Source organism: Artibeus jamaicensis, unplaced genomic scaffold (genome assembly GCF_021234435.1).
Source record: "Artibeus jamaicensis isolate MK-2021 breed Jamaican fruit bat unplaced genomic scaffold, CSHL_Jam_final contig_456, whole genome shotgun sequence".
Classification (NCBI taxonomy): Eukaryota; Metazoa; Chordata; class Mammalia; order Chiroptera; family Phyllostomidae; genus Artibeus; species Artibeus jamaicensis.
Window position 1 is genome coordinate 7,569,466 of NW_026521839.1, and position 14,166 is coordinate 7,583,631.

The following is a 14,166-nucleotide window of genomic DNA, read 5'->3' on the forward strand; positions in this document are numbered from 1 at the left end:
ATGGTCTGTATGTCTGGTTTGCAGTTTTATTCTGCTGTGGAAAAGATTGCAATTACTTGTTCCATAACAGAAATTGGTCCTAGGAAATGAAGAAAAAAATGAGTTGTGTTTAAAATTTTCTCAGAATAGTATATCTTTAATAATGTTAGTTAACAGTTTCGTAAAATTTTAATTCTCAGTTTCCTTTTATGTAGGTTAATGAACTTTCTGAGGAAGAAGAGGAAGATGAAAAATTGGAGCATATAGAAGAACTTCCAGAAGAGGGGGCAGAAAAATCAAATGATATGCCAGAGGTGGTACAATTAAGGATGACTGAAAGCATCCTGGAACCAAATAGTGTTACAGCATCAACAAGGTAGTATTTCGGTTAAAAGAACTTTTAGCTTTTCAGCATTTTATTCTGGATGTAGATTCACTTAAGCACTAAATCAAACAAATTATAACAGTATGTGAAAGATTGGTTTATGTATAAGAGCAACAAGAAAAATTTAGAGAAGCAGTCTTGCTAAGAAAAACAGAGTATATCACCTTCCTTTAAAAATATGACCTCTTCCATATATTTTTTTAAATTTGTATTATCTGTATGTTAGTTGGGTTGGGTAGAATTTCAGAACATTTGGAAGTAGAATTGCTTGAGAAATTTTTTTAGTGGCATTGTTTTACATTTTAAAAAATATTTTTAATATCTGGCTTAATGATAGCTGGATTTTTTACATTTTCTTCTGCATTTAATTTGTTGCCTTTTGTTGTTGTTGTTAAAATATTTGAAGAAAATCTGGCATCACTCTAGTATGTAGTTGGAAAAAAAGAGGAGAATTTTTGTAGCCTTTTTGGATAATTGTGGATATTCTTATTTGACAATATACCAAAACTAGATTAGTGGTAGTTTCATAAAGGTTATTTGTGATGTGGAACTGGAAGTCATATCTGAATTTTTCATACTGAAATCCATTGGTCTGTCTGGCACTCTGAGAGAATCTTTACCCATACTTGGTTTTGTGACATTGTTTACTGGTTGTTTGGAAAAACTGCTTCACTGACTTACTACCTTCCAAATGATGATATATTGAAAATTCATGTTCTTTCAGTCACCGCTAATTATATCAAAGAAAATCTTTACCTTGATGGTGTGGCTGAGTGGGTTGAGTGCTGGGCTGTGAACCAAAGAGTCTCTGGTTCATATGATAGAGAGTACATGTTTTCCACAGTTTTAGTTTTTGCTTGAAAACTTGAATTTTATCAGTACTGTCAGTTGTTTTTCTTGAACTGACAAATCTTGCTCATTTTTGAGAAAATGTCTGCCAGGTATTTAAGTTGGAATAACTATAGTTTATCAGTCTTTCTTTCAGGTGAAAATGGTGTTCCATGATAAGTTTAGCTCTCAACTCAAACAAGACAGGCATTGTACTAAGCTATGCAGCCTAGGTGCTTAAAGTATACTTCCCATTTTCTCACACCAAATATTAAAAAGAAATGTAATCAAAGGCTGAAATAAAATAATACTTTTTACTGTTTTTTCATCAAGGACTGGCCTTTTTTTTAAAAAAGTTGCAATTGGGTGGTAATAAAGACAGCAGTCACCATGGGACTGTTTGGTATAGCTTGCCTGATTTTGTACTAAAGACTACATTTTATTAGATGATTAAAAAGTTGATAAATGGGTCTTTAATTTCTTTTTTTTAAATCCATGATAATGTTTTTTATTTATTTTTTATTTTTATTTTTTAATTAATTTTATTGTTATTTTTCAAGTACAGTTTTTTGTCTATTTTATTTTTTAATTAATTTTATTTAGTTATTTTTCAAGTACAGTTTTTTGTCTATTCCAAATAGTTTTTTCTACCATTGAATTTGCATCATCATGCCAATGTATTGGAAAAAACCTGTGTTCTCTATATTTGATCTTTTGGTTCTCAGACCACCCTTTGAGAACCAGTGACTTAAATATTTTTGTATGAGCTATATTGATTGGTCAACTTAGGCATCTATTATTTTTATATATTATTTGCCATTAGTCATATTTTCTTAAGATTTGAACTAAGTTCCATTTGGAAAAATAATGTGGTTTAGGGTATGGATACCCTAGGGTACATAAAAAGCAGGAATTTTAATTGCTTTTGAGCCTCAGCCTTATTTATGAAGTCCATGGAAATCTCAAGATTGTTTCTGAAGTGCTTTGTATCTTCAGATGAAAAAATGTTGCTTTACATCCACGTATTCATCTGTAATTTAGCTTTGCTATTTAAATATATACAGATTTAAGGGGACTCTTTATCTTCACAAAATGTAAAGACATGGGAGAGTTCTGAAAGGGTTCTTGTTTCCCCTGTGCTTCATAATCTTTTTTTGTAGTCTATATTAGATTTATTTTAGCTTGAGGTTTAGATGATATTAATATATACTTATGCTTACAGAAACACACATAAATAAAAAAGCCCCAAACAAAACAGGTAAATGGCATTATAAATTTCATTTAAAGTTGTGCTTTTAATGTCTTGTTAAACTTGGAATTTAGAAAGAATGAAAAGTTTGGTATTTTCTTGTTAGTTTGTTGATGCTAGGGCTTCAGTTTCATGAGTTCATTGGTTCTGCTGGTTCAATTTTAAGGGTGTTGCAGGAAAGGGTATAGTGGTTGAGGAAGAGGTCTTAGTTCAGGGTTTTGAGATTGATCTTAACTTCATTCTGTGGATACTTTATTATTGTGGAAATATGCCTTCAGCTGACTACAGCGGCATAAGAAACATAGTACAGTAGTCATCTCTTATCCGCAGTTTTGCTCTCCATGATTTCAGTTACCCACAGTCACTGTGGTCAGAAAATAATTTCCTCAACCATCACACATACCTGCTCCTAATGTCCAACCATTGACATTGTCATGGCTCTGTAATCCAGGATCACCTGAAGCAGATGATCCTTCTCTTGACATATCTTTAGAAGGTCAATAGTAGTAGCCTGATACTACATCATGGTGCCTATATCATTCATTTTACTTCATCTCATCATGTATGCATTTTATCATCTTTCATTATCACAAGACAGGCAAGTATAGTACAATAAGATATTTTGAGAGAGACCACATTCACATAACTTATTATAGTATGTTTTTATACTTGTTCCATTTTATTATTTTTTGTTGTAATCTCACTGTGCCTAATTTATAAGTTAAACTTTATCATAGGCATCATGTATTTAGAGGAGAAACATAGTATTGGCTTGGCCAAAAAGTTTGTTTAGTTTTTTCCATACGATGGTTCTAGTAGTGCTTGGTTTTCTTTAATTTCATTTAAAAAATGTGTTAGATTGTATTGTGGCAGATGTCATATCAGCATGCATTTAAAAAGAAACTTACCAAATTTGGTGAATTTTTGTGCAGCCATTTTAATATTGAAAATGGAAGAAGATATACAACATTTTCAACCTATTATGTTTTTATTATTTCAAGAAAGGTAAAAATGCAACTGATGTGCAAAGAAAAAAAGATTTGTGCAGTGTATGAAGAAGCTGCTGTGACTGATCAAATGTGTCAAAAGTAGTTTGCAAAGTTTCTTGGTACAATTGACATTTTGGCCATATAATTTTTGCTGTGGGACTGTCTTATGCATTGGAAGATGTTTAGCACCACCCACTAGAAGCCAGTAGCAGGAGATAGCTGACATATTCAGAATATCCAAGTCAATAAAGTTATTGGTGAAAATGAAAAATGCATCTCTTATTTTATGGAAAAAACAAAATGAACTTTTTTTCCTCTCAATTTCTTGCTGCTTTCAGCTCTTAAAGGACAGGCTCTGACTACATGGCCTTCCCGTGGACCTCTCACAGTTCACATCTCTTCACAAAGAGGGACAACTTTCTTTTAAGGGCTTACCTGATTAGGTCAAGCCCACCTAGTATAATCTTCTCTTGATTACCTTACAATTAAATGATTCAGAACACTAATTACATCTGTGAAATTCTCTCTCTCTCTCCCTCTCTCTCTTTTTTTATTGTTCAAGTACATTTGTCTCCATTTTCACCCCACCACTCTCTGTCCCCCTGCCCCACTCATCCCTGCCTCCTACCCTCGAACACACCCTCTTGGCATTGTCCAAGTGTCTTCATACATGTTCCTTGATGTGCCCCTCCCCATTATCCCCTTCCTTCTCCCTCCTCCTTTCTGATTACTGTCAGATCATTTCTTTATTTCAATATTTCTGGTTGTATTTTGCTTGCTTATTTGCTTTGTTGATTAGGTTCCACGTACAGGTGGGATCATATGGTGTTTGTCTTTCACCACCTGGATTGTTTCACTTAGCGTAATGCTTTCCAGATACATCCATCCTGTTGCGAAGGGTAGAAGAGCTCCTTTCTTTCTGCTGCATAGTATTCCAGGTAGTAATGTACAGTACATAATGTATAATGTACTATACATTAATATGCAAACCATATTAATGTATGGTTGCCTCTCATGTGTATCTCACTGGGAACTGGCCTGCAATCCAGGCATGTGCCCTGACTGGGAATTGAACCATGATCTTTTGGTTTGCAGGCCCACGCTCAATCCACTGAGCTATACCAGCCAGGGCTGTTCTAACTTATTAACTAACATTTTGATAGTGAGGAATCTTTGAATTTACTCTTATCATAGGGATAGGGTACTCCAAGGTTAGGGGAAAGTGAAGAAGAGGGTTTTGCTTTTGGCTGGAAAGGCATGGAATTTTTGCTTTTGTTTTGTACTATACATTTTTTGAAACCACAGTTTTTTAAAAAAATGGTAATAATTTGATGTGATTCTGGCATAAATTATTTGGAAATCTTTCTAATTTAAGATCTGAAAAATTAACAATTAATACTTTTCCAAAAATGGATAACTGGACAATAGTATTGTTATATATCTTTTTTAGCAATTTCATATTTACATAATTTATACCCCTGATTATAATAGTATGACTAATGAAAACAAACAGATGGGTTTGTTTGCTTTACATTCGGTTAGGCTTAAATAAGCCTAATTTTATAGGAGTTCTGGCCAGATTTAAAAATAGTCCTTTCCCTGCCTCCTGCAAAGTTGCACAGTACTTGGGAAGAAATTTGTGGACTGTTGATTGGGTCCCTCCTTGTTAGTAGTGACCTCTAGTTGCAGCCTGCTTTTGTTCAGGCTGCAGCTCTGATAATTGCTCAGCAGTTTTTATAAACCCGTCATCATCTTTTGTGGTGTTTGAAGTCCCTTGATGGTTTTGTTGGGAGATGCCATGCTATGCAGAATGGCTTCAAGCTCTGTTGCACAGGTAAAGTGATCCTTATCAGATTGAATTGAAATAGAGCTGTAGTGTTGTATTGTTTGTAACATTAAATATTTGCAACTGGGAAATTAAAATAATAGTTCCCTGTTGTAAGTGTATTTGAATTACAAAAAATTTGTATTGGAATAAGTGACCGCAAGATTGATCTTAGGTTCTCAAGAAGAGTATGTGATTGTAGGCAGATTTAAAAATAGAGTTAACTTTTTTTGGAGTATAAGACCCCCCCGCCCCCGCCCCTGCGCCTGTGGGGGGGGGCAATTTGGGAGGAAAATGGGGGTGGGTCTTACAGGCTGAATGTAGCTTTACATGTACATTGGTGAAATATTATGTTACTAAATATTTTAGCACAGTTTTTTGCTTCAAAAATGTTTTTCCTTTTTTCCTCTAAAACCTAGGTGTGTCTTATGGTCCAAAAAATACGGTAACTGCAGAGGAGGGGAAAAAGGTCAGAGAATGGCTATAATCTTTAATGTTACATTTGACTGAGACTTTCAAATATGTATGACCTATGTTACTTACTGTTTTGTCCTTTTAGTTTGTTTTTTTTGTCTGGGGGTTTAGTGAAGACAGCATTTTTAGGTGGTCTTTATGACATCTCTCTGTGGTACCTAAGTAAGTTGACCTTATGTCAGTAATTATTTTTCTTGTGTCTTTTATTAATCAGAATTCACATACTTACTATGATACAAATGCTGTTTTGCTGCTGCTGCAGATGCATAACTATATTGATAAATCTTTTTTACAGCCATCCATTAAGTATGTGCTAGTCCTGTTTTGTACATAAGTGCTCTTTACCCACAGAACTTGGCTAAAGTTTGAAAATAAAAAATTCTTTGAAATCTGAAAACTATGATTTAATCAGTCCTTTGTCTTTCAGAAGTTCAGAGGACAAAGTCAGTCAACTTTGTGACCTCATGGGTGACATTCTGACTCAGAATACAAAAATCTATTTAATTGATATGTTTATTATGGCTTTTCAGGGTGGGGAGAAGGTTCTTACCATAGTCTTCAGGACTAAAGAATCTTTACTGTTACATTAGTAATCTGTCTTGGTGATCACTACTCATATATACATATTTGTAATTTCAGTAGTATTTAAAGGTATAAGAAACAAAAATATCAATTCTTCTGCCTACCCATCCAATTTATCACTATCAGAACTTTTGAAGCTTAGTCTTTTTGGAGGCTAGATATTGATGCAGGCCATTGTTTCTTGAATTATTAATATGGATAAGAATCATCACTGGTGCTTGTTAAAAGTGTAGACTCTTGGGCCCTACCTCAGAGGTTTGAGGAGGGACCTAGGAATCTTACTTTTTAAAATTGGGGGAAAAGTTATACATACAGAAATAAGCATTAGACAAATCTTTTGATAATATTATTTTTCTTTTTCACTAATTTTTAAATTTTCTATTTTTATTATTATTTTTAAAACATTTTATTTATTTGTTTTTAGAGCAAGGGGAAGGGTTGGAGAAAGGGAGGGAGAGAAACATCAATGTGTGGTTGCCTCCTGCACGCTCCCCACCAAGACCTGGCCTACAACCCAGGCATTCGCCCTGACTGCAATCGAGCCTGCAGCCCTCTGGTCTGCCTGTTTTGCAAGCTAGCACTCAGTCCACTGAGCCACACCAGCCACGGCTATTGCTATTTATTTTTAGAGAGAGGGGAAATGAAGGAGAAAGAGGGAAAGAAACATCAATGTGTGGTTGTCTCTCTCGTGCGCCCTCTACTGGGGACCTGGGCAGCAATCCAGGCATGTGCCCTGATGAGGAATCGAACTGACAGCCCTGTGGTTCACAGGCTGGCACTTAATCCACTGAGCCACACCAGCCAGGACTGATTATTTTTCTTTTTATTTGATTCTTTGTGAAGTGTATTCTTTGTGTCCATTTATTTGCTATCATATTATTGATAATCTAACCTGATTTAAAAAAGGGTGAGAAAATTCCTCTGGGAGAATAACATGTTCGTAAAAAGCAAATATCTATGGAACTACTGCCCAGATTTAGAAATAAACACTGACAGCACTTCAGAAGCTCTTATAATCCTGATTTCTTCCCTCCCCACTAAAGGTAACTACTGTGATGACTTTTATGACATCCTTTCCTTATATATTTTTGAGCTTTATGAAAATTAAATTTGTGTGTATAATTTTGCTGTAGCTTCTCTCATTAACCGTTCTATGTGAGATTTGTCCATGTTGCCACATGTCACTGTGGTTTGTTCATTTTGTTGTTGTGTCATATTCATTCCATTATATCCATTGGATTTTTACTTCTTGACTCTTGTGAATAACATTGCTATTTACATTCTTTTTATTTGATTTTTTGTTAAATAGTGTCCACTTACCTACTATCATCTTAATGATAATATAATCAGATAAAAAGAAGGTGAGAAAAAACCTCTGGGAAAATAAGTAGATGACTAACAATGGCATATTTGAAAAAGAATGTAGAAGACATAAGCTATACCCAAAGTTAAAACGTGGTATAAGGCTTTAGTAACAGACTGATGGACTAAGTAGTTAAGAATGAGAACCCTTTGAGAATTTGGTATATGATAAAGCTCAACAGAAATCACAAATTAAATCGTAAGGAAGGGTGTTGAATTTATAAATTTTCTTTACACCATTCAACACTGTCAGTGAATTGCAGTTAGGTATTAAAAATAAAATACGTATATCTGAATAGGTGAGGAATTGCCTAAGCTTAGAGACTGCAGTATTACTGAGGAAAATATAGGGGTCTCGCACCCCATAAAGACTTAACTTTTATAATTAATAGCTACTCATAACTGAAATTAAAAATATAAATAGTGGCAAAAGAAAAAGATCTAATATCTTTGTTGTTGCTTAAACACTACTTAGGGAAAACCATATTTTTTTTTCTTCAGAAATCACTAAATATTTGTAGCTCACTTGAAATTAATAGAAACAGAGTGGTGGCTGGCCATACTCTTCTTTGTGTGTATATATGTGATTTTTCTCCCTAGGTTTTTCTGATTTCAGAAATGAAGTTCCCCAAAACTTTATTTCACATGAAAATGTTTGAAGTCTTTCCCTTGAGTTTATCAGCATGAAAGCATTTAGAGTAAGAATAACCCATTTATGAGAATTGGCATATTGGCAGTTAAAAAGTTTGTTTTCATAGCTAGGAGAGTTTATGTTATGTTTGTCAAACTGAATGGCTTACTGTTGTCTAATAAAGCAGTTGTGCAATTTGTTGTGGATGAGCTTGTTGTAAGGGAGACCTGAAGATTACTGGATTGGTTTCCTCCAGATAATCCGGAGAATATTAACCTTACAAACTCTGTTCCTCATGTTGGTTTGAGTTTCTTTTGACCCATTTTATAGAGGAGCTTCATAAAACTAACTTAAATTGACTTAAAAAATGACTTTATTGAAGAATTACATGCATACAAATTGTAAGGTTATTGAATTATTAGAAAGTGAACTCAGCTTGTACAATCACAACCTGGGTCACCTGCTCCTTCTCATACATTATCCATCTCCCTCTTCCCCTAGAAGAGCTACTGTCTGACTTCTATTATTGCATATTAGTTTTTTCCTTTACTGATTTTTTCTTAAAAAATAAAATTTATTGAGGTATAATTTTTACATAAAATGTGCCCATATTATGAATGTACACATAACATGTGTTACACATACATACATTTGAACAACCAATATAAATCAAGATAGAGACTATTTCCATGACCCCACATGCTTTTCTTTTTTTATATGTATCGATGTTCTCTATTTCCTTATTTCAGGGTTGGGGTCACTTAACCAGGAAAGTTTGGGGTGGGAACCTAACTGTTTAATGCCAGTGTAATATCCCGAAAGAGAAAGACAGTTTTCCACATGCATTGTTACAGTAAATCTCCCCTCCCCCAACTCTTTGGCCCCAGACAACCACTGATCTGTTTTTGTCACTGTGTAGATTAGTTTTGCCTGCTTTAGAAGTTTTTTTTTTAAGATTATATTTATCTTTAGAGGGGAAGGGAAGGAGAGAGGGGGAGAAACATCACTGTGTGGTTGCCTCTTGTGCATCCCCTGCTGGGAACTGGTCTGCAACCCAGGCATGTGCCCTGACTGTGAATGGAACAGCAATCATTTGGTTCGCAGGCCCACGCTCAGTTCACTGAGCCACACTAGCCAGAGCTTGCTTGAGAACTTTAAAAAATATATTTATTTATTTTTATAGAGAGGGGAAAGGAGGGAGAAAACTATCGCTGTGTGAGAGAAACATTGACGGGCAGAGTGTTTTAGAATTTTTTATGAAGAGAATTTATCTCATAGTGGGTACTCTTCTGTGTCTGGTTTCTTTTGTTTGGCTTTTTTTTTGTTGAGATTCTTGTTGTTGGATAATCAATCAGTTGTTTATGCCTTCTGTTTAAAAATGCTGAGTGTATTTTACTGTAGGGATATCCCATGCTTTGTATATCCATTCATCTGTATGGGTTGATTTGTTTCTATTATGAATAAACCTGTTGTGCTTGTAGAAGTCTTCCTATGGACTTAATGCTTTCATTTCTCTTGAGTAAACACTTAAAAGTACAATTGCTGGGTCATTTAGAAAGCTTTAGAAAAACTGGCTGAACTGGTTTCCACAGCGATTGGGACAATTTTGCATCCTCACTAGGACTACATGAAAGTCCTAGTTGTTTCTCATCCTCACCAACATTTTAATATTAAACAGTTCTGTGGTTTAAACTCATATCTCATTGTGGGCTTAGGTTGTACTTTTGATAACTGTGACAAAAGTTAGGCTATTATATATAGTTTTGTAAGTATTAGTAGAAAGTGTGCAAAGTTTGCTACAACTAATGACTGGCACAGCGAATTTTAGCATCCATTTTGCCTTTTTGTAGCTTGAGAGCATCCTTTGAGTATTAGTATATGCTGTTACTTCTGGCATGGAGTGTAGGGCCAGCATTGAGACTGTCATACCATCCTAATTGGGGTGCTTTTGTTGCGCCTGTAGTCAGTTTTTTCCTTTTAAGACTTGGGATGGGACAGTGTTTCTTCAAGTGAGTCTCTGATGAAGTAGTTGGCTAAATGCACATACGCAGAGTGTGTTTTGTTTTACTCTGCTAGAGATGAACGTAATAAACTGACTGTATGCTCTTCTGGTTGTGTCAAGGTAGTGCGGATGTGGCAGTTTTCAGTGCATTTTGTAGTCACTGAATATTTAAGAATCCTATAACTAATTTCTTTCTTTGGTTTACAGTGCCCATATATCTCCCAGCAGCATCTTACCAGCCTCTGCAGAGTAAGTAGCATACCTGTAGAAGACAGTTTAAATTTTTAAAAAATATTGCTAAATTGTAGAAATGAAAATTATGTATCGTATTTACTTTAGAGGAAGGATTGTATATAGCACAGTGCACCTGGTTAGTATTTTATGTCCTGCAGTAGGAACAAATGAAGGCACACATTGCACTAATATACGAAGTAAAGATGAACTTTCTTTAGTGATTTTTTTTTCATTTTCTGAAAAGACTGAAAACTGTCAGGGCTTTTTATTATTTTCTTTAAGAAGTAGACTCTGTGTAAAAAATACCAACAGTACTTTTATAGTTTTTTTCTTTTATTTAGCTGAGTCTTGGTAAATTATTTTGCTTTACAAACAGCTTTGAAAAGTCTGTTTAAGGGGCTATCTATACAGCAGGGAGGAGGAATTATGGGCACAACTGGTCCTTCCTGCCTCAGTAGTAATAGTGACATTATGGTTGATTTGTATAATATCTACTTGGTCAAATTTTATTTTAAAATTTAAATTAGCATTGTGTATTCCTTTTATGTATTTAATTTTGCACTCTAGCTTACCCTTTTAAATACCATAGTAATTTGTTTTACTGGTCATAGGTTTTAAGATTTGGGTTTATGTGAACTAATACCTAGTTAGGGGGACTGCTTCTGACTAAAATGTTTCTGTTTTGTAGCATTTTAGAGAGAACAATTAGAGCAGCTGTAGAACAGCACCTTTTTGATCTGCAGAGCAGCATAGATCATGATCTTACACATCTCCCACAACAAAGTCTGGTGTGTAATAATGAGACAGGAAGTATTCATTGTGATGGGGAAGGATCTAATGACCAGTAAGAAACTTTTTTTAAAAAAATATTTTATTTATTTATTTTTAGAGGGGAAGGGCAGGAGAGAGGGAGAGAAACATCAATGTATGGTTGCCTTTTGTGCATCCCCTGCTGGGAACTAGCCTGCAGGGAACCGGCCTGCAACCCAGGCATGTGCCCTGACTGGGAATTGAACCGCGATCCTTTGATTCGCAGGCCTGCGCTCAATACACTGAGCTACACCAGCCAGGGCCAGTAAGAAACTTTTAAAACATTTTACTATTACAATAAGTTACAAAGTTATTTCATTATCTTTAAAAAATCATATTTTTACTTAAATAACGGGATCTCACTTGGGGGTTTCTGGAAGTCACTGTGGAAAGTGATGTTTCATGTACTTGTATATAAATTGCAAACATTTATGTAACATTGAAAAATCTCATACATTGTTCATTAAACCCCAGAATACCAGATAAAGTAGTTAGCTTACCTTTACAGACTAACATATGGTCACATTAGGAGAGACAAGCAGAGGTCCAGACACACGGGTTACACTGACAGGAGAGTGACATCACTGATCAGTGAAGAAATGGTGAACAGAGTCATCCTTTGCGATTTAAATTGTTATTCCTGCCGCCAGCCTCTGCCCTCCCTACATACTTTTTTTTTTTTTAGAGATTTCATTTATTTATCTTTAGAGGGGAAGAGAAGGAGAAAGGGAGAGAAATATCAATGTACGGTCGCCTCTCATGTGTCCCCTGTTGGGAACCGGCCTGCAACCCAGGCATGTGCCCTGACTAGGAATTGAACAGCAATCCTTTGGTTCACAGGCCTGTGCTCAATCCACTGAGCTACACCAGCCAGGGCCCTACATACTTTTTTTAGGGTAGCTGTTAAATTGTTGAATTTGTATAAATTTAAAGTAACTCTATGTACGGTGTGGTGTGATGTTACTCCATTCTTAATGTGACTTGTTACCTTCAAATGAAACCAAGCCTCGTGTTATTTCCTCTTACCTGAGCTGTGCACTTTAGGATTTATATAGGTGCCTTCCTCTGAGACTACGTGTAGTGATTTCATAATTCTTATCAGCCTTTTTTGGGTGGGACAGATGAGAAAGATGTACCCAATTTGGAGGATTCATAGGAAAGTAAAAAAATAGGGACTTCCGCCAAGATGGAGGCATAGGTGGATGTGCCGTGCCTTCTCACACAACCAAGTTTAGAGACAACGAAATATTAGCAACAGAAAACACAGCCAGAACACGGAAAATTGAACTTTTCGGAAGTCCGCTAACAACAAATTCTTCAGCCTGACCGGTAAGGGGCGAAACCAGCGGCTGGTGAAGCAGGGTTGCACAGGAGGACTCGGTCAGCCGGACTCAGGTCAGCCGGACTCAGGCGCCGAATCCAGGTGCGCGGAATCCAGGCGCAGGGTTGGACCTAGTGAGCGACCAAGCATGCCACCAGGCGAGCGACCTTGGGGGAGACAGCGGGGGAGCGGTGCTGAGTGTTGACTGTGGTCGCGCATTTGTGCGCGGGTGGACAGGCAAGGGAGTGGGTGGTTGGACCAGGCCCAGCGGGTCTCCGCGGCAAGCGGCAGTGGAGGGCGCCGCCATTTCCCTGCTCTGACCCCACCTCCACATACAGCATCATAACCCAGCGACTCTGAGTGGCCCGGCCCAGGTGAACCACCTAAGGCTCTGCTCCTACCCAGCTGTGAGAAACAGCAGAGGAGGTCGCCATTTCCCTGCTCTGACCACGCCCCCACATACAGCGTCACAAACCAGCTACCTGGGAGTCCAAGGCGCCGCTTCTCACACTTAAAGGGTGCGAACAGACCAAAAATGGCGCAAGAAGATCTCAAAGCCCCAGAGCCCATAGATCTAAGCAATGAAGAAATAGCAAAACTCTCAGACGCACAGTTTAAAACACTGGTCATCAGGATCCTCACAGAACTGGTTGATTATACCGACAAATTAGACAAATATATGAAGGCGAAACTAATTGAAATGAATGGAATTGCACAGGACACCAATAGCAATGAAAAGGAAACTGGGACTCAGATCAATGGAGTGGACCAGAAGAAAGCAAATAATGGCCAAAGAGAAAAGAGTGAAGAAGCAAGAATTCAAAGAAATGAGGAGAGTCTTAGGAACCTCCAGGACATCTTTAAACGCTCCAACATCCGAATTATAGGGGTACCAGAAGGGGGAAAGGCACAGCCACCAGTGGAAAACTTATTTGAACAAATAATAAAGGAGAATTTCCCCAAGCTGGCAAAGGAAATAGACTACAGGAAATCCAGGAAGCTCAGAGAGTCCCAAAGAAGTTGGACCCAAGAAGGAACACACCAACGCACATCATCATTACATTAGCCAAGATGAAAATGAAGGAGAGAATCCTAGAAGCAGCAAGAGCTAAGGGGACAGTCACCTACAAAGGAGTCCCCATCAGACTGTCAGCAGATTTCTCAAAAGAGACCTTACAGGCAAGAATGGGCTGGAAAGAGGTATTCCAAGTCATGAAATCCAAAGACCTACAACCAAGATTGCTCTATCCAGCAAAACTTTCATTTAGAATGGAAGGACAGATAAGGTGCTTCTCAGATAAGATCAAATTCAAGGAGCTCATCATCACCGAGCCCTTATTATATAAAATGTTAAAGGGACTTATCTAAGAAAAAGAAGTTAAAGAAACATGAACAGTGAAAGGACAACAGACTCACAGTTATTAACAACCACACCTAAAACAAAAGCAAACTAAAAGGACGGCTAGATCAGGAGTGGAAACATAGAAATGAAGAT

The 14,166-nt window shown here is 36.7% G+C and overlaps 1 protein-coding gene across 7 annotated transcripts in view; it reads left to right on the forward strand.

Annotated features, from left to right (window-relative positions):
- Positions 1-14,166, forward strand: part of FAM13B (family with sequence similarity 13 member B) — a 78,831-nt gene that overhangs the window by 28,772 nt on the left and 35,893 nt on the right. For 4 of the 7 annotated variants that reach the window (XM_053666451.1, XM_053666453.1, XM_053666452.1 and 1 more), the window contains exons 7-8: positions 195-355; positions 10,514-10,555. In XM_053666451.1, coding sequence (XP_053522426.1) covers positions 195-355; positions 10,514-10,555 — 203 coding nt within the window. Of the gene's footprint in view, positions 1-194; positions 356-10,513; positions 10,556-11,228; positions 11,385-14,166 lie in introns of all 7 variants that reach the window. The other 3 variants (XM_037147543.2, XM_037147546.2, XM_037147547.2) reach the window with 2 other exon arrangements.